At 43.1% G+C, this 20,149-nt stretch overlaps 1 protein-coding gene across 2 annotated transcripts in view; it reads left to right on the top strand.

The window, feature by feature from the left end:
• The window catches only part of RASSF3 (Ras association domain family member 3), a 176,769-nt gene that overhangs the window by 80,175 nt on the left and 76,445 nt on the right, over positions 1-20,149 (top strand). The window contains exon 1 of one of the 2 annotated variants that reach the window (XM_035256197.3): positions 10,217-10,462. The exons of the other annotated variant lie outside the window; for it this stretch is intronic. Within the exon in view, the coding sequence (XP_035112088.1) occupies positions 10,352-10,462 (111 nt within the window). The 5' untranslated portion in view covers positions 10,217-10,351. Of the gene's footprint in view, positions 1-10,216; positions 10,463-20,149 lie in introns of those variants that run through there. 2 annotated transcript variants of the gene reach the window in all.

The following is a 20,149-nucleotide window of genomic DNA, read 5'->3' as shown; positions in this document are numbered from 1 at the left end:
GTTTTGAAGGGCAGAAACCTATCTAACTCTTCTTTTATGTCTTACCCAGTTTCCATGGTGCTATGCATATAATAAGATCTCAGTACATAATGTAGTGAAAGAGTGAATGTAGCTATAGTTACTACATGGATATAGCACAGCAAGGAACAAGGGAGAACAATTGCTGAACTATCTCCATCAGCAATTCTCCTTTGATACGGACAATTTATGCAGCCCAGCTTAGGCTGCCACATCAGCCTCCATAGAAATTCTGAGGGCATTATTAGGTCTCCATTTGTATTTATAAAGATAGCTTGGTGGCTTACTGCCTGTAATACCAGCACTTTGGGAGGCTGAGGCGGGAGGATCACGAGGTCAGGCGATCAAGACCATCCTGGCTAACACGGTGAAACCCTGTTGCTACTAAAAATAAAAAAATAAAAAAAATTGCTGGGCATGGTGGCATGTACCTGTAATCCCAGTTACTTGGGAGGTGGAGGCAGGAGAGTCACTTGAACCCAGGAGTCAGAGGTTGCAGTGAGCCAAGATCATGCCACTGCACTCCAGCCTGGTGACACGGTGAGACTCCGTCTCTAAAAAAAAAAAAAAGAAGGCTCAATTTCTCTCTGGAACGCCTTTCTTGAACAAAAAAGCATTTCTATTTTCCTAAAGCTGTCATAAGACACAGATTTCAAAGTCAGATATGGTCACCAGATCTCTGCCTTGTGTTTCTGACAAACAGTTCCTATTTACCTACGTTGTATTGATTTCTGTTCCCCTCTCTATCTGTTGATGCGCTGAGATTAGTTAAATCTCAAGCAAAAAATGTCAGAAAATGACATACAAAATGCACATGCCTGCAGAGAGGACATGACTTGGCAAGTGGTGGTGACTCCTCCCTTTGAGGACAGCATTAATCTCCCAGCCACATCTCTGCTTCTAGAAGCCCCTATAAGAGATAATGTCATTGTGAATGGGTCATATCATGGTGAATGTCCCATGGCAAAAAAAGTTCAGGTTCTCCCTACCTGTATTCAAACTAAGGGATAGATGGCTAAAAGCCCTTAGCAGAAGCATGGGAGTAGAGAACACAAATTAATTGGAAGGACTGATCAAAATCAGTGTTGGAAAGTTCAAAGGCCCAGTCAATTGAATAAAAATAATCTTTTCTCTCATTTAAAAACCTCGAATGTAATCGAATGTAATATCTGTCACACAAAGACACTTTTTTTTCTTTTTGAGATGGAGTCTCACTCTATCACCCAGGCTGGAGTGCAGTGGCGTGATCTCGGCTCACTGTAATCTCTGCCGCCTAGGTTGAAGCAATTCTCCTGCCTCAGCTTCCCAAGTAACTGGGATTACAGGCATCTGCCACAGCGCCTGGCTAATTTTTGTAGTTTTTTGGTTTGTTTGTTTGTTTGTTTGTTTTTTAGTGGAGATGGGGTTTCACCATCTTGGACAGGCTGGTCTTGAACTCCTGACCTCATGATCCACCCATCTCCGCTTCCCAAAGTGCTGGGATTATAGGCGTGAGCCACCTCACCCAGCCGACACTCTCTAATAACACATTTCAAATCAATTCACTGCGAATCATTTGTGGGTGGGAACCCTTGTGGTTTCCTCTGAGGCGATCTGACACTCCTCTCACCCTAGGCTGGCCCAAAGGCTGTGTAGTGCAGTGATTCAGGCTGCCTTGCCACTGGGAATTGTAATGTCTATGCCATGCTTCCAGGGAAAGATGAGAAGTGTTAGGAGGTTTAACAGCGCTCAGAATAGTGCCTGATACACAGTAAGAGCTCAATAAATGTTCAGTGAATTAATCTTTTTTCCTTATTTGAGGGGTCTTTTTTTTAGAAAAAATATCTCAGAAGTTAAAAAAAGAAAAAAACTAGCCAGGCACAGTGGCATTCATCTGTCATCCCAGCACCTTTGGAGGTGGAGGCAGGATTGCTTAAGTCCAGGAGCTCCAGACCAGCCTGGGCAGCATGGGAAACGCCATCTCAAAACAAGCACAAACACACACACACACCCCACCACCAACTGCATTTCATGTTTCTTCCCCCCATGGGCTTTCTTTCATTGGACATGAATAAACTAGTACTTTAATGAGCAAACTCATTAAACATACTGAGAAGTTTGTGTGTTTATTGGGTAAATTTCCCAACTATTTGAGGAACAACCTGCCTAATTAAGTTTCAGTTTCAAATGCCCTTTAGGAGTCCTGTATCTTTGCCAAAAAGACCCAAATGTTAAAGTTTGGTTTTCATTTTTGTTCTTCCTCATTTGAGGGAAGCTAGAACTCTCTACTACTTTCATTCACCATATATGCATCTTTGGAGCATGGCTGAAATAATTAACAATGAATTTTTTTTTTTTGAGATGGAGTTTTGCTCATGTTACCCAGGCTAGAGTGCAATGGCGTGATCTCGGCTCACCACAACCTCCGCCTCCTGGGTTCAGGCAATTCTCCTGCCTCAGCCTCTTGAGTAGCTAGGATTACAGGCATGTGCCACCATGCCCAGCTAATTTTTTGTATTTTTAGTAGAGATGGGGTTTCACCATGTTGACCGGGATGGTCTCGATCTCTTGACCTTGTGATCCACCCGCCTCTTGACTCAAGCCGTCCTCCCACTTTGGCCTCCCAAAGTGCTGGGATTACAGCCTTGAGCCACCGCGCCCAGCCTTAATTAACAATGAATTTTTAACTGTGAACTGTATGTAGATAATAAGATTAAGTGGAAATTACCAATGAACATCTTAGACCCCAGTGGTTTTGGAATTTTTTTAATTTATAAAGCTATAACTTAAAGTTATAAACTATTGTTACTATATTTTGTTTCTCAAGCTTAAATTGATTTCTGTCTTTTTCTGTTTTAATTACTATGGGAAATCAAGTTTTAGATATAGAGATGGTATATTGCTTTCTCCTTTCTTCAGTCTCCTCTTAATGCCATTGTAACCTTCCATAGTGCCCAAAACAGGATCATATTCCATTTCTATCCATCTAGGCCTATTGAAACTATTCTAGGCCGAGCTCAGTGGCTCATGCTGTAATCCAACACTTTGGGAGGCCAAAGTGGGAGGACGGCTTGAGTCCAGGAGCTTGAAAGCAGCCTGGGCAACAAGGGGAGACCCCCCTCTCAAGAAATAAATAAATCAGCTGGGCATGGTGGCACACGCCTGTAGTCCCAGCTATTCGGAATGCAGAGGTGGAAGGATCAATTGAATGTGGGAGGTCGAAACTGTGGTGAGCTGTGATCCCCCTGCTGCGCTTAGCATAGGTGACAGTGAGACCCTGTTTTACAAAACATATAATAGGCCGGGCGTGGTGGCTCACGCCTATAATCCCAGCACTTTGGAAGGCCAAGGCGGGTGGATCACGAGGTCAAGAGATCGAGACCATCCTGGTCAACAAGGTGAAACCCCGTCTCTACTAAAAATACAAAAATTAGCTGGGCATGGTGGTGCGCGCCTATAGTTCCAGCTATTTTGGGAGGCTGAGGCAGGAGAATTGCTTGAACCCAGAGGTGGAGGTTGTGGTGAGCTGAGATCGTGCCATTGCACTCCAGTCTGGGTAACAACAGCGGAACTCCGTCTCAAACAACAACAACAACAACAACAACAAAATATATAATAAAAAAGTTTAAAAATAGAGACTATTCTAGTAGTTAGTGCTATTTCAGGCAAAATATTTTCCACAAAATTGTTAGTGAGAGTCTGCTTTACTACCACGACTTAAGTTTTCAGAAGCTTTAGGTCTGAGGGCCCCTGCTCTAACTACATAATCTATCGATGAAGTTCCTCATAGTATTAAAATGTAGTTGTTTAACAAATTTCAATTACCATCTACCTTTCAGTTTCTTTTACTCTAAAATTAAGAATATGACCCGTCAAGGCCTGTTACCCCAGCACTATGGGAGGCTGAGGTGGGTGGATTGCTAGAGCCCAAGAGTTTGAGACCAGCCCGGGCAACACGGAGGGACCCTGTCTCTACAAAAGAATTAGCTGTTGTGGTGGTGTGTGCCTGTAGTCCCAGCTACTCAGGAGGCTAAGGTAGGAATATCACTTGAGCTTGGTAGGGGGAGGCTTCAGTGAGCCATGATCAGACCATTGTACTCCAGCCTGGGCAACAGAGCAAGACCCTGTCTCTTAAAAAAAATTAAGAAATATTCCATGCATAGGCCAGGTGTGGTGGCTCATGTCTATAATCCTAGCACTTTGGGAGGCTGAGGTAGGAGGATTGCTTGAGCTCAGGAGTTTGAGACCAGCCTGGGCAACACAGTGAGACCCCATCACTATTTTGGGTCTGCTATATCTCCAAGGACATGCTTTTTCCATATCATACAGGTATCAGGGTAATACTTGTCTGTCAATATGTGTGTGAACCTTTTATAAATCCTCGAATGAAATATCTTAGTTCCTAGCACATTGTAAAAATATTACCTATGATTATAATTCACACATATAAATCATATTATGCATGCTGTTTCGCAATCCGCTTTAAACAATATTTGCCAATCTCATGAGTGAAAAAAATAGACTTTGTTTTCATTTGCTTTGGTTTTCATAAGCTTTAGCAGTCTATTCCCCACCCAGCAAACACAGGGGTCCATTTAAAAGGGAAGTCAAATACTGTCATTCCTCTTCTCAAAATCTCCGGTGGTTTCTTAACTTAGAGTAAAAGCCAAAATCAAAGTCCATACCATTGCTTTCCAGGTATTACAGAAACACAGCAACAGTAACCTCTCTTACCTTTTCTTTCCCTCCCTCCCTCTCTCCTTTCCTCTCTCTCTCTCTCTCTCTTTCTTTCTTTTTTGGAGACTGGGTCTTACTCTGTCACCTAGGCTGGAGTGCAGTGGCACAATCTCGGCTCACTGAATCAGTTACCTTTTTGATCAAAATTCCTACTACTACTCTGCCTTCCACTTGCCCACTTCAGAAACATTGGCGTCTTGGCTCTTACTTAAATATGCCAAACATACTTCTGCCTTGGGGCCTTTGCACATGCTGTTCTCCCTGCCTGGAAATGTTTTTCCCACAGATGCCTGCATGGCCAGCTCTCTCACCTCCTTCACATCTTTGCTCAAATGTGACCTCACTGAGACTTTCAATAACCAGTTCATATACAACATTCTTTATCTTTCTTCCACAATTTATGAGAAGGTACTTATTACCTTCTAACATACTATATAATTCCCTTATTCATTTTGCCTGTCTCCTTCCAACCCTTACTGAAATATAAGCTCCATTAAAATAAGGATTTTTGTCTGTTACGTCCAGTAATGTATCCTTTGTGCTAAGATCAGTGTTTGGCAGATAGTATATGCTCAATAAATATTTGTTGACTGAGTGAATGTTTTAACATATAAATGATTGATAAATTACTTGTATTTTTTCTTTTATGAACTGCTTGTTCTGTCTTTTGCTGATTTTTCTATTAGGTGAATAAAAAATAATCACCTAATAGAAAATCAATAAAAAATTAACATTTTTATTGATTTGTATGAGCTCCCTATATTTTAAGTATATTAGCCCTGTGTTGTTTATATTGCAAGCATTTCCCCCAGTTTTTTCCTTGTCTTTTAATATTGTATGTATGTGTGTGTGTGTTAAAATATTTAAATTTTTACATAATCAAATCCAGAAAACTTTTCCTTTGTGATACTGTGTTATCTTTATTAGGACAAATTAGCAAAAGAAATATTTTACTTCTAAATATATTTAGTCAAAGGGTGAGTTGTGTTTGAAATGTTTTCTGCATTTATTATGTTTGTGTTTCTATTATTCGTGGCAGTGGGTACTTAAAGAACAGGAATATATTCCATTCCATAAGGTTCTGGGTAAAAAAAGAAAAAAGAAAAGAACCGGAATATAATTTAAACTTTTGATTGATAATCACATTTATAGAATTACTATTTTCATGATGGTTTGTCTGTTGAGCAAGAGAAGTCACTAAAGTCTCCCCTTTTATATTAAGGGAAATGATTTGATGTACAGGATAATTAAAATTAGAAAACATTTGTGTTTACAATACTTCATATCTTTATATAAAGTTTTAAATTTATCCCTCATTTAACATAGAAACAAAAACTTTTTAGGCTATAATGTAATCATTAGGATCTTATATCACTGAAATAGTCATGATGATAGTCCACATGCAAATTCAATCGTGCATTTGATGATAAGTCTTTTGAAAACTGAACTTGGGCCAGGCATGGTGGCTCACACCTGTAATCCTAGCACTTTGGGAGGCCGAGGTGGGCAGATCACTAGAGGTCAGGAGTTTGAGACCAGCCTGACCAACATGGTGAAACCCTGTCACTATTAAAAATACAAAAATTGGCCAGGTGTGGTGGTGCACGCCTGTAATCCCAGCCACTTGGGAGGCTGAGGTGGTAGAATCGCTTAAACCTGGGAGGCAGAGGTTGCAGTGAGCTGAGATCCCACCACTGTACTCCTGCCTGGGTGACAGAGTGAGATTGTCTCTCAAAAAAAAAAGCAAAAAAACAAAAAACAAAAAACAAACAACAACCAAAAAAAAAAAAAAAAAAAACCACAAAAAAACTTGAACTTGGTTGCATATATTTTATTTAATTTATTCCACCCCCTTCCCTGTATTCGAAATGTTAAAAATGTCTAGTTGCTTAACATTATATTCTGAATTTTTACAGATAAAATTTTCATGAGCTAAAATTTCAATTTATATTATTTTAATTAAAAATGCTATTGGGTTAGACACGGTGGCTCATACCTGTTATCCCAGCCCTTTTGAAGGCCAAGGTGGGAGGATCACTTGAGCCCAGGAGTTCATGAAGACCAGCCTGGGCAACAGAGTAAGATCTTGTCTCTACAAAAAAAATGTAAAAATTAGCCAGGCCTGGTGGCACAGGCCTGTAGTCCCAGCTACTGGGGAAGCTGAGGTGGGAGAACTGCTTGAGCTTGGGAGGTTGAGGCTGCAGTGAGCCAACATTGGCACCACTGCACACCACCAGCCTGGGCAACAAAGTGAGACCCTGTCTCAAAAAAAAAATACTACCAGAAAAATATAGAAATGTTATTATTTTGCTTTTAGGAAACAAATGACAATCCTTCCCTCCCTCCCTCCCTCCCTTCTTTCCTTTCATTTTTTTTGAGATGGAGTCTCCCTCTGTCACCCAGGATGGAGTGCAGTGGCATCATCTCAGCTCACTGCAATCTCTTCCTCCCAGGTTCAAGGATTCTCCTGCCTCAGCCTCCCGAGTAGCTGGGACTACAGGCATGTGCCACCATGCCTGGCTAATTTTTTTATATTTTTAATAGAGATGGGTTTTCACCATGTTGGTCAGGCTGGTCTTGTACTTTTGACCTCAAGTAATCTGCCAGCCTCAGCCTCTCAAAGTGCCAGGGTTACAGGCAGGAGCCACCTTGCCTGGTCCTTCCCTTTATGTTTTTTTTTTGTTTTTGTTGTTTAAAAGCAGTGCTTCTATTTCATTATTTGATCATGGCTTTTATTTATTTTTTTTTGAGAGAAATATAGACTCTTACTCTGTTACCCAGGCTGGAATGCAGTGGTGAGATCATAGTTCATTGTTGCCTTAAACTTCTGGGCTCAAGTGATCCTCCCACCTAACCTCCTGAATAGCTGGGACCACCGACATGTGACACCACGTTGGCTAATTTTTTTTGGTTTTTGTTTTTGTAGAGACAGGGTCTCATTTTGTTACCCAGGCTGGTCTTGAATTCCTGGCTTCAAGCAATGCTCCCAACTCGGCCTTCCAAAGTGCTAGGATTACAGGTGTAAACCACCATGTCTGGCCTAATCATGCCTTTTTTAAAAAAAAAAAAAATTCAATTTTTTAGAGAATAGGTCTCACTATGTCGATCACACTGGACAGGAACTACTGAGTTCAAGTGATCCTCCTCCTCAGCTTCCCCTGGCCACCCCTCCCTGTGTCCCACTCAATCATGCCTTTTTATTATAACTGCTTCTGATGGTATGCTGACAGATACACAAATTAATTCAGTCCTTTGGAGCTTCAAAATAATACAATTAAAAAGAATTTTTATGGTGTGGTGCATCATAAAACATTTGATTGATTGATTGATTGATTGAATGATTGAGACGAAGTTTTACTCATCTCCCAGGCTGGAGGACAATGGCGCCATCTCGGCTCACTGCAACCTCCGGCCCTCCGGGTTCAAGTGATTCTCCTGCCTCAGCCTCCCGAGTAGCTGGGATTACAGGTGTGCACTACTACGCCCAGATAATTTTTGTATTTTTAGTAGAGACGGGGTTTCACCACCTTAGCCAAGCTGGTCTCGAACTCCTCAGTTTATCCACCTGCATCGGTCTCCCAAAGTGCTGGGATTACAGGCATGAGCCAGGGCGCCCAGCCAATAAAGCATTTTAACGCATTTTTCCTCAAAGTAGTCATAAACTTCAATTTGTTCTGGGTAAAATTATTTTCCTCTTTCTACCCACAATAAAATGAATAATTTGATTCCTTAACCTACACATTACTCTTAAATTGGAATACTAATAAAGCTGCTCTAATAAAATATTATGTCTGAATAATGAAATAAGAGAAACCAAGTAAGAAAAATTTGTCGTAAAGTCCTATTCTACATTACGTACGTGCGTGGCACACAGAGGAATCCGCTTAAGCTGGGTGAAACAATATGGAGTTACAACTCCTAGCTTTCTATCATTCAGTAGCTGTGTGGCTGAGAAGACGACTTTAATGTGGGACCTTTAAAATGGGCTGTAACTCAAAGAACCCGTCTTCTGGAGTTGTTGTGAATCACGTGGGGGTAATTACTGTTTTACAAGTTGGATGTGTGAGCCTGAAGGTGGAGCAGGTTTGGAAGCCTTCTTTCAGCCTGGGGACAGAAGGATGCCTCATGAGCCAATTTTTCTCTCCTTCCGGTCATTTTCTGGTCCAATTCTTCCTGTAGTCCACAAAAGAGCATGGCTGACCCGGACCAAGCAGAGAACCCTGTAGGGTATGTGACCACGTTCAGATCAACAGAACGCAGAGCAGACCGGTCTGAGTCCTGCCACCTTTCCTATCTTTAAGTCTCAGCTGCTGCTCTAGGGGTAACACCGGCATAAATAGTACTGCCTACCTTACAGAGTTGCTCGGAGGATTGAAGGAGAAAGTGTAAGAAGGTTTGGCTAGTTTGACTATAATGGGTGGACATTTTCTCTTTTCTAACGTCTCTCTTCCCCTCCTAATGAAAGCTCTTCTGAAGCTCACTAACCATAGCAGGGCTTTCATCTTCAAAAGAACCTTTCAGTCAAGATTTGAAATTAGTATGATTTAAATCAGTGCAATAACACCAAGGTGTAAAAGGCCGTTACCCACAGGTGGCTTTTAAAAGAGGATTAGCTGACGGCAAGGAATTTAGAAAACATGGAAACTTACTTTTTTGTACGTGGGTGATTAGAATTCCCTGATCTCCTTATCCCCACCACTTAAACCATGCCTTGTGGGTGACCGTACAAGGTTGACCGTGGCGGGGAATTTACAAAGCACATTTAATTAATAAGCACTCGATTGTTCGGTAACTATAGAACTAGTTTACCCCTCAGTTGCACTGAGTGCGCCTAAGATAACGATCTTATCTGGAAGTGAGCCCTAGCTAGAAAGAAGGGCAAAAGAGTAAGACGGAAGCTCAAATGAATAACCAGAAAGGATGTTTTCATTCGAAAAAAACTCAACCCAGTTGCTAATTTCCCCACCCATCTCTGTTAACTTGAAATCCTCCAGGAGGGGCGAGCTGCTGGGGTTCAGGGCGGGGCGTTGCGGCTGCAGGACGCCTCGGGACCTGGGTACCCCTCGGCCAGGCAACCCCCACCCACTCCCAAAGAACCCTGGGAGGGGGCGAGCGGGGCGTGGACAGCGAGAAAGTTCCCCGCTCTGCACCCGCCCTCTCCAAAACTCGTCCTAGCGGGGCTGGGGGCGGGCGGACAGCTAGCCGAGGAATTTGCAGTTTCCGGGAGGTTAAGGAAGCGACTGGAGCACAGCCCCAGGAGACGCAGCCCTAGCACCCGGCTTTCCGGATTCCGCGAAGCTGCCGGGAGAGACCCGCGCCCCTGGAAAGGGCGGGCCCGGGTTGCCCCCACCTGCGGTCGGGCGGGGAGCGTCCGGGCCTCGTGGGGAGGAGCTCGACCGGCCACCCGTCCGGGGCGGGGCCCAGGGAGGCGGGGTTGCGGGCGCACCGCGGCCAGGCAGCGCCTGGAGCCCGGCGGGGAGGCGGCAGGAGGGGCCGGGCAGCCGGGTTGAGCGGCGGCCGCAGCTGCAGCAGGACGGCCCGGGACCGCGCGCCGGGCACCCCCTGCTTGGCCGCTTGCGCCCCGGGGAGGCCGCCCGCGCGCTACGGGACCGGCAGCATGAGCAGCGGCTACAGCAGCCTGGAAGAGGACGCCGAGGACTTCTTCTTCACTGCCAGGACCTCCTTCTTCAGGAGAGCGCCCCAGGGCAAGCCCCGCTCCGGCCAGCAAGTGAGTGGCGCGCGGCGGGCGCCCCCAGACTCCACGTGTCTCTGCGGGGCGCGCAGGGGATGCTCGCCGGGAAGTAGGAGAGGGCGGAGAAGTGGCCTCTCTGCCTTTTTGGATCCTGGGAACGTGCCTGGAGTTTGTGCATGTGGGCGAGGGAAGGCGGAGGAAGGGCGGGGAGGCTGAGGGCCGGCTCCTGCCTTCCGCGCCAGATGGCCTCTGCAGCCCCGCCTCGGGCCGCCGCCTGCGGGGAGCAGTCCCGGAGCCAGGAGGCGTCTCAGGGTCACTCCCCGTCTTTCCTCTTCGCGTCTCCTCTGGGTCAACGGTCGGGTCCGCGCGCCTGTTCTTCCTGTTAGGTTACTCACTGGCCTGTGGCCCCCTGGAGTGGCTGGGGGCAACGTGTGATATCTAGGAGTGGCCGGGTGACCTGGCTCCCTCCTTCCTTGCCCGGACGCCCCGGTAAGGTGGGTGTCCGAGGACACCGCGGGCCTTGACAGAGTAGGCGCTCACTAAATCTCGCTTGCGGGACTCAGGGTTGTGCGTTTCCTGTAAAGCTAGGTTTTTTGGTGCCCAGATGTTTGGCAAACAAGCTCCTGTACTAGCCGGCGACAGCTAACCTTTCAGCCGGTTTCTTCCTTTTTTGGAGGCAGCACGCCGTGGGAAGCACGAGTTGGGAAAGGTTGGGAAGGGAACTTGTGCCTATTTCGCCAGCCGTGGCCGTGTTTTTTAGGGGAGCCTTTCCGAAACGGGGCACGTCGGCTGGACTGAGGAGGTCGATGCTAGAACCCGCGGCCTCCCGGTCCTGGGAGCCGGCCAACTCGGACAAGCTCACATCAGATTACCGAAGATTTGTAACAAATATGTTGCTTTTAGAAAACAGGCGTTCGGCAAACATTTCTATTAATATCAGATAGAGACCAAGAGACTAGAAGCAAGAAGGGGCCTGATGCTGCCTTTTTTTGGTAGATGTGGGACGGTGCAATCTGTCAGGGTGGTCTTGCCAGACCTCCTAAGTTTAGTGACTCTCTGAAGTAAAAATCTTTCTAAAATTCGGAAGTTCTAGTCTTTAAAGGCTCTTTAAGTCCCAAACCCGGAGGAGGAGAGGAGACGGTGAAGGGTAAGCTGAAGTCAAGTGCCCTTATTTAATAACAGCAGTTAATCTCCAGTCAAGTCCTGGTGCCATAGTTGTCCGTCTTTTATTGTTTCTAAGGCTTAAGGCCCCACTATTTACCAGCGTTTTGAGTGGGATCTCTTACTTTCGGCAGTGTGTTCCAAGAGCATGAATTTGCTGTGAAGTTTGGAAGTTGGAAATACTGCCCTCCCCGCCGCCGCACCGCACCCCCCCATCCCCGCCCCGTTTATAGAAAGATTGCATTTTCTTGTGCTTTTTCCATTTTGCTTTTCTCTTTCTTGGCCTCTCTCTTCCCCTTCTCCACTTTGCCTTTTCTCCTTTCATTTATGTTGTGTTTACCATTTGACATGAAAAGGAACTCATGCTAGTTTGAAGTTTATTCCAGGAGTGTCTGCTAACTAGCTGGTTCTTGGATTCTCCAGGGGTGAAATGTCACAAGGGCCAAAGCATTCAGATTGGAATTGTATGAGAATCCTTTTGTGCTTTAAAAAGTAAAGATATCGACCGCGTGCGGTGGCTCAAGCCTGTAATCCTAGCACTTTGGGAGGGCGAGGCGGGTGGATCACGAGGTCAAGAGATCAAAACCATCCTGGTCAACATGATGAAACCCCATCTCTACTAAAAATACAAAAAATTAGCTGGGCATAGTGGCGCGTGCCTGTAATCCCAGCTACTCAGGAGGCTGAGGCAGGAGAATTGCCTGAACCCAGGAGGCGGAGGTTGCAGTGAGCCAAGATTGTGCCATTGCACTCCAGCCTGGGCAATAAGAGCAAAACTCCGTCTCAAAAAAAAAAAAAAAAAAAAGGAAAGATACCATTTTTTAAATCTAGGTTTATATGCATTTAGCTTGCCTTTTTTTTTTTTTTTTTTTTTTTTTTTTTAGATGGAGTCTCACTCTGTCACCCAGGCTGGAGTGCAGTCGTGTGATCTCCGCCTACTGCCACCTCTGCTTCCCAGGTTCAAGTGATTCTCCTGCCTCAGCCTCCTGAGTAGCTGGGATTACAGGCATGCACCACCACCTGGCTAATTTTTGTATTTTTAGTACAGACAAGGTTTCACCGTGTTGGCCAGGCTGGTCTCTTAACTCCTTGCCTCAGGTGATCTGCCTGCCTCGGCCTCCCAAAGTGCTGTGATTAAAGGCATGAACCACCACGTCGGACCACGTTTATTGTTTCTATGTTACATGCATTCTTTTATGTGATTTTCATCTAGCGTATATATTATACCCAGGGTAGTATTATTTAGCATTTAGAATTAGCTTAACATTAATATGTATTTTGAAATATTGTGTTAGAAATCAGGACAGGAAGACATAGTTCCGTGCTTGAAGAGCTTCACATGTGTATTTGAAGCTTTATTGCTTGCATATTTTCCCTTTCTAACATAACACATGTAAGGTGCTGAGCTGTAGGAGTTATTTGCCTGGGGGAGAAAGTATTCTAAACTCTGAATTTTAGTGGGCGTTTTGATTTATTTAAAGAAGTGATATGAATGTTTTAAATTCCTGGGAAGATAGGTGAATTAGGGAAGTAAAACATTATAAATATAAAGCAAATCACTCTTAATGTAGAACATTTCTTTTATCTAAGGATAGATAAGCTGTTTTCTTGCTGATAAGAATAAGATAAGCACTTCTGACATACTGCATAGTAGTGAAATTTATCCTTTCTCTAGAGAGATGGAAAGAGGTGTTGCTAAAAGGATCTATTAGAGTTACAGTGATTTTTTTGGGGATGCTGTACCACCTGGTAGAAAAGCCAGGAAAATGAGCTTTCTAGAATTCTTGAAGATATCCAGAGAAAGCAAGATGTTTGTGGTAAATGCAGAATGGGGAGAAAGGCATGAGAGGGGGTGGATAAGAAATTTCTTTGTTCTCATGCCAGGCAAGGGAACATAGTTCAACTTCTTTCTATTCCCAACAGTAACAAAACCTTTTAGATATAAAGAAAATGCTATCATTTTCTTTCTTATTTTAAACCTTATTGTTAACAAAAAAAAAAGTAAAGGAAAAGGGTTAAAAGCCTCTCTAGGCGGGGTGTGGTAGCTCACACCTGTAATCCCAGCACTTTGCACTTTGGAAGGCTGATATGGGAAAATTGCTTGAGCCCAGGAGCTCCAGAGCAGGCTGGACAAAATTAGTTTTTGTCCAGGTGAAACCCCCTCTCTACCAAAAAATGCAAAAATTAGCCAGTCATAGTGGTGCTGGCTTGTAGTCCCAGCTACTTGGGAGTCTGAGTTGGGACTATTGCTTGAGGCCGGGAGGCAGAGGTTGCAGTGAACTGTGATTGTACTGCACCACTGCACTTCAGCCTGGGCAACAGAGCGAGATCCTGTTTCAAAAACAAAACTGTCTGAAAGATATAAAGGGAATTAACATATGACCTTTGCGGCAGTTTGAATGTCATGTTTATTGTAGACCCAGGGTCTGGGTCAATACCATATATACAGTAGTTGCTCAATGAATGCAAGCTAAATGAATGAATGTTTTCCTGATTTGATAATAACTGGATCTTTACCATTTTCAAATGTGCTCTATCTTATGATTCTCCCAAAAACTAGATGAAACATTAACCTAATGAAAAGGAGAGGTATTATTTAGTGATTGTCTAAGGCCCACACCTAGATGGCAAGAAGGCTGGAGCTCAGGTTTTCTGACTCAAATTCCACTCTCTTTGGTAACTTCTTAGCTATGAAAATAATTTTACAGCTCCATATTCCCTTTGCAAATAAGGACACCTAAAGCTTCAGAGTTTTCTTTTTCTTTTTTTTTCTGAGATGGATTCTTACTGCGTCACCCAGGCTGGAGTACAGTAGTGGGATCTTGGCTCACTGCAACTTCTGCCTCCCAGTATCAAGTGATTCTTGTACCTCAGCCTGCTGAGTAGCTGGGATTATAGGCACCCACTGCCAGGCCTGGCTATTTTTTATTTATTTTTATTTTAGTAGAGACAGGGTTTTGCTCTTTGTTGGCTAGGCAGGTTGGTCTTGAACTCCTGACCTTAAGTGATCTGCTTGCCTCTGTCTCCCAAAGTGCTGGGATTGCAGGCATGAGCCACTGCTCTTGGCTGTTTCTTAAAATTTAAACTCCCTGACCTGTATATATTGTCATGACAGTCTTTATAATAATTTGTGGATTCCTTGTGTTTCAAAGGATCCCCTCATCATTGTTTTCAGCAGAAACAAAAATGTGAATAGTCTGTATTTATCATTTGCCTTCTTGATTTCCCACCAAAATCAAACTACCTGTAAATATAAGACATACTCAGATTTCCAGAGTAGAAATGGCCTAAAATTATTAATCTGTTGGAGTATGTCTGACCTCTTAGCTAAGCTACCTCTCCTGTTGAGCCTGTGGTAGTTAATAGGAATAAGGAAATTAGACACTAGAATAGTCAAGAAGTCTTGAAAAAACTTGCAGTTGTCTTCTCTACAACCCACACTTAGAAAAATTGTGCTGAAGAATTTTTCAGTAAGTAAGTCTATGAGAGTGCAGATAGCAGGCCTCACCTTCACCCTTTTGGTTTTCTCTTTCTTTTTTTTTTTTCTTTTTTATTTTTTTAAAGATGGGGTTTCACCATGATGACCAGGCTTGTCTTGAACTCCTGACTTCAGGTGATCCACCCACCTCAGCCTCCCAAAGTGCTAGGATTTCAGGCGTGAGCTACCGCGCCCGGCCCGGTTTTCTCTTTCTTATTCAAATATTTTTGTGTCTCAATTATTTGGTTGTGTCTTATTGCTAGAATCAACAGTAATGAGCTGCACTCTTTTATTAGTGTTTCCATTAGAAGTTTTAGAGCTAGATCACTGGGGTAAAAGAATAGTGGTTTAAGACATGGGTGTTTTGACTGTAGTAGCTTTTTTTTGAGACGGAGTTATGCTCTTGTTGCCCAGGCTGGACTGCAGTCGCATGATCTTGGCTCACTGCAGCCTTTGCCTCCCGGGTTCAAGCAATTCTCCTGCCTCATCTTCCCAAGTAGGTGGAATCACAGGAGCCTGCCACCATGCCCAGCTAATTTTTTGTAGAGACAGGATTTTGCCATGTTGCACAGGCTGGTTTTGAACTCCTGACCTCAAGTGATCTGCCTGCCTCGGCTTCCCAAAGTGCTGGGATTACAGGCATGAGCCACCACACCCGGCCTATACTAGCTTTTTAAATGTTAATTTTTAATTCCTGTATTATGGGACATAAACATTTTCACCAGACATTTAGCCTAGTGCAAGGTGATTTGCACACCTGGTCTGCATATCTGATATGTTCTGTTCTTACGCGATATTAATCCATTGGAATTTTGTGTTTGCAAGATTCACAAAGGCATATTCCTTTAAATGAATTTCAAAAGAAAATTAGTTCCCAGTCTTATAAAGCCTTATATTTGAGCAGTATACTCCTTACTCCATTTCTTCTTCTGGCTAACTTTCAAGATTTGGAATTATTTGAAAAGCAGTGACACAAAACATTTTTTAAAAGAAAGGCTAAAAATATCCCATAATGTGGTTATTCTTTTTAGACTTCCTTTGGCAGTCAGTGCATGTCATGCTGTTAGCATTCTTTTTCTGGGAGAAAAAAACTGAGGCTGACCAAATGCTTTCTAGTGTGGCCTGATCACCAGCTCCTAGCCCCCTGGGCATTAGCGCTTGCATTTTCCACCCCCAAGTCTCCAAAGCATAAGTAGCTGTCTTCAAATAAAGGCCCCAGTTTGAAACATGTGGTTCGCTCCTAATTTGGCCAAAGGCCATTGACTATCAGTCCCACTTCAGAAGGGATGGTGAAAAGACAGTAGGATATATGATAAATGCATGCAAAGGATCTTCTCTTCTATATGACAAGTCTTGGCTAACTTAACCTCTTTGCATCTTCCTCTCTTTGAAGAACTACACACACTGCCTAGTAGGAAGATTTTATTCTCATGGCAAGCAGGCGTTACCTCTATAACAAGGCCCCGCATATTGTTTACCTGTGATGTAATAGCTTTTAGCCTTTAATTCCTTTTGGGCTCCATCCCCATCTCAGAACCATGGTTTGGAGTTGCTGCCCTTCTTTCTCCTTAACATGTCGACTTAAATGTCTCCTCAGAAAAGTCTTAAAGCCCTCTGTTCTTTCCTTTCATAGCAAAAATTATAATTTGCCATTATATTTTGTTTACTGAGGACAGAGACTAGCATTTTTTACCTACTACATGAAATAAATGCTTGGCACTTAAGGTGCTTGACCAAATGAAAGCCTGCTCATTTTGGATGGCTGTCCCAGTATTTGCTACTATTTTCCTTTATACACAATGACTCCCCCTTTCCAAACTAGACCATAGCCTTTGCGGTATCTTACAGGTAGCAGTGATTTAAGATGGGATGATATTGGTGATATCTGTTATTACTGGTTAGGCATAATTCACTTTATATACTTTCCCCTTGTTTTAAGAAAACTAATTTATTCATTCATCTACTTAGTTGACAATTTATTGAGAGCCTACTATATGCCAGGCACTGTTCTAGGCTCTGGGGTTAGTGTGGTGAACAAAATACAGTCCCCAGCCTCATTTAGTAATGTTATTAAAAAGCTTACCCAATAGGCAAATGAAAGTATTTAATTTTTCCCTGAAGAACTTGCCCCTTTAGTGTATTTGAGGAAACTTTGCAATGTTTGTAGTTTTTCAGGAACACACCTATTTTGTAGCATGGTAAAGCTATGCATTTATTTATTTATTTATTGAGATGGAGTCTTGCTTTGTCCCTCAGGCTGGAAGTGCAGTGGTGGGATCTCTGCTCACCGCAACCTCTGCCTCCTGGGTTCAAGCAATTCTCCTGCCTCAGCCTCCGGAGCAGCTGGAATTACAGGTGTACGCCACCACGCCTGGTTAATTTTTTGTATTTTTGGTAGGGATGGGGGTTTACCATGTTGGCCAGGCTGGTCTCAAACTCCGGACCTTGTAATCTGCCCGCCTTGGCCTCCCAAAGTGCTGGGATTACAGGCGTGAGCCACCACGCCTGGCCCTATGCATCTACTTAGATGGAAATGTTGACATGGAAGTATATCCCTTCCTGTTTTACATCCCTGTGTAAAACAATCGCATTTCCTTTTTGATGACTGTCTTCCAACAGAAACATAATCATCTTCAAGGATAGAAAATGCTTTTTTAATAACTTTAACCAGAGTTAACCAAACACTGGTTAATTAACCGAAATGGTAACCAAAATTAAGTAAACAAATTAGGGCCGGGCGTGGTGGCTCAAACCTGTAATCCCGGCACTTTGGGAGGCCACTTTGGGAGGCCGAGGCGGGTGGATCACGAGGTCAAGAGATTAAGACCATCCTGGTCAACATGGTGAAACCCTGTCTCTACTAAAAATACCAAAAATTAGCTGGGCGTGGTGGCACGTGCCTGTAATCCCAGCTACTCAGGAGGCTGAGGCAGGAGAATTGCCTGAACCCAGGAGGTGGAGGTTGCGGTGAGCCGAGATTGTGCCATTGCACTCCAGCCTGGGTAACAAGAGCAAAACTCTGTCTCAAAAAAAAAAAAGTAAACAAATCAACCAAATTTTGTTTATTTTCCAGGTCTTTTTTTTTCCTTTTTTCTTTTTTAAAGAGATGCGATCTTGCTATGTTACCCAAGCTGGAATGCAGTGGTTATTCACAGGCATAATAGTGCACTATAGCCTTGAACTCCTGGGCTCAGATGATCCTCCTGCCTCAGCCTCCTGAGTATTCCAGGTTTTTTTTAATAGTTTAAACAGGTGGTTCTGGTTTGGCTTTCAGTAGTGTAGTCAAATGGCTTTTGGTTTTTTTTTTTTTTAAATGGAGATGGCCAAATAATGCTTTAGGGAGGATGTGAGAACCCATAAAAAATGATGAGTATTTGAATATGTGTAAAAACGTGTGTAACAAATCAGAAAATATATTCTGAGATCAAGGTGACCACTCTAAAACTGTGCTGGTAGTCACCAGCGACATGTAGTTTTTGAGCTCTTAAAATGTGGCTAGTCTGAATTGAGATTCCTGTAAAAAATACACACTAGATTTTGAAGACTAGAAAGAAAGAATGTAAAATATATTACAATAATTAAAAAATTGCACTTACATGTTGAAGTGATAATATTTTGAATATATTGAGTTAAATAAAATCAATGTTACTTATTTTTTAGCATGGCTACTGGAAAACTTAAAATTATGCATGTGGCTCGCATTATATTTTTGTTGAACAGTGCTGTTTGCTAAAGCAGAGCTGGCAGCCCCTGCCCAAGGTTTCAATCTCTGTTGTTTTTTCGGCAGCAAATGGATGGATGGATGGGGGAGTGCCAGCCTTGTATGTTGGAAAGATTTTCTTTGTGAAGGGGAACTTGCCCTTTACTGTTGGAGATAGTTTCTTCTCAGCCTATCCTGGGGACACACATACCAGCATTTTGGGATTGTGAAACTTTTGTGTGGGGAACTTCTTCTTTTTTTTTTTTTTTTTTTCCACATGAGCCAATAAGATAAAACTGACTTAATGGCATTCTCAGTGCAACTCTGCCTTCAGTTTACAGAGAGAATAGAGCTCATATTTCATAAAGTATTAAAACAGCGAGCTTAATATGCATTTTATGGACTGTAATAGCTAACTACTGCTATATGATTCAGTCAGCTAAGAATAATTTACTAATTATATATTGCAGCACTTGGTTCTTCTTTCAGATGCTAGACAAAGTGAGATAATTAGAGGAGGAAAAAGGGTGAGTTTGGGAATTGGAGACCAAAAGGATAGATTTAGAAGATCTTGGAATTAACAGACTTAGAATATAGTCAGCAAAGGGTTCACTTGAAATTAGTGCAAGTTGCTGGGCATGGTGGCTCATGCTTGTAAATCTCAGCACTTTGGGAGGCTGAGGCGGGCAGATCATAAGGACAGGAGTTCAAGACCAACTTGGCCATAGTGAAACCCTGTCTCTACTAAAAATACAAAAATTAGCCTGGCGTGGTGGCATGTGCCTGTGATCCCAGCTACTTGGGAGGCTGAGGCAGAATTGCTTGAACCTGGGAGGTAGAGGTTGCAGTGAGGCAAGATTGTGCCACTGTACTCCAGCCTGGGCAACACAGTGAAACTTCATCTCAAAAATAAATAAATAAATAAATAAATTAGTGCAGTCTGAGCGTGTGTGTGCGCGCACGCGCGCGGTGTGTGTGTAGTAAGATTGGGGAGGGTAGTTTTTATTCATTTCTCAAGTGTTGAATATTTACAATGATGCTAGACTAAGTGCTAGAGATTTGTTGGTGAACAAAACAGATTGAAACCTGCCTACATAGGGGGCCTATGTAGGTTAGTCTGAATTTGACTAGTCTAGATATCACCTATAAGTGAACTTGTACAGTAATTGTTTTTTTGTGACTGCCTTAGTTTACTTAGCATGATACCCTCAAGATTTATTCATGTTGGAGTATGTGTCAGAATTTCCTTCCTTTTAAAGGCTGAATAATATATCCATTGTATGTGTATTTCACTTTTTGTTTATCCATTCATCTTTCCATAGACATTTGGATTGCTTCCACCTTTTTGGCTATTGTGAATAATGCTGCTGTGAACCAGGGTGTA

This window comes from Callithrix jacchus, chromosome 9 (genome assembly GCF_049354715.1).
Source record: "Callithrix jacchus isolate 240 chromosome 9, calJac240_pri, whole genome shotgun sequence".
Lineage (NCBI taxonomy): Eukaryota > Metazoa > Chordata > Mammalia > Primates > Cebidae > Callithrix > Callithrix jacchus.
Note: the sequence above shows the minus strand (reverse complement) of the source record. Positions and strands in the feature narration are given on the sequence as shown.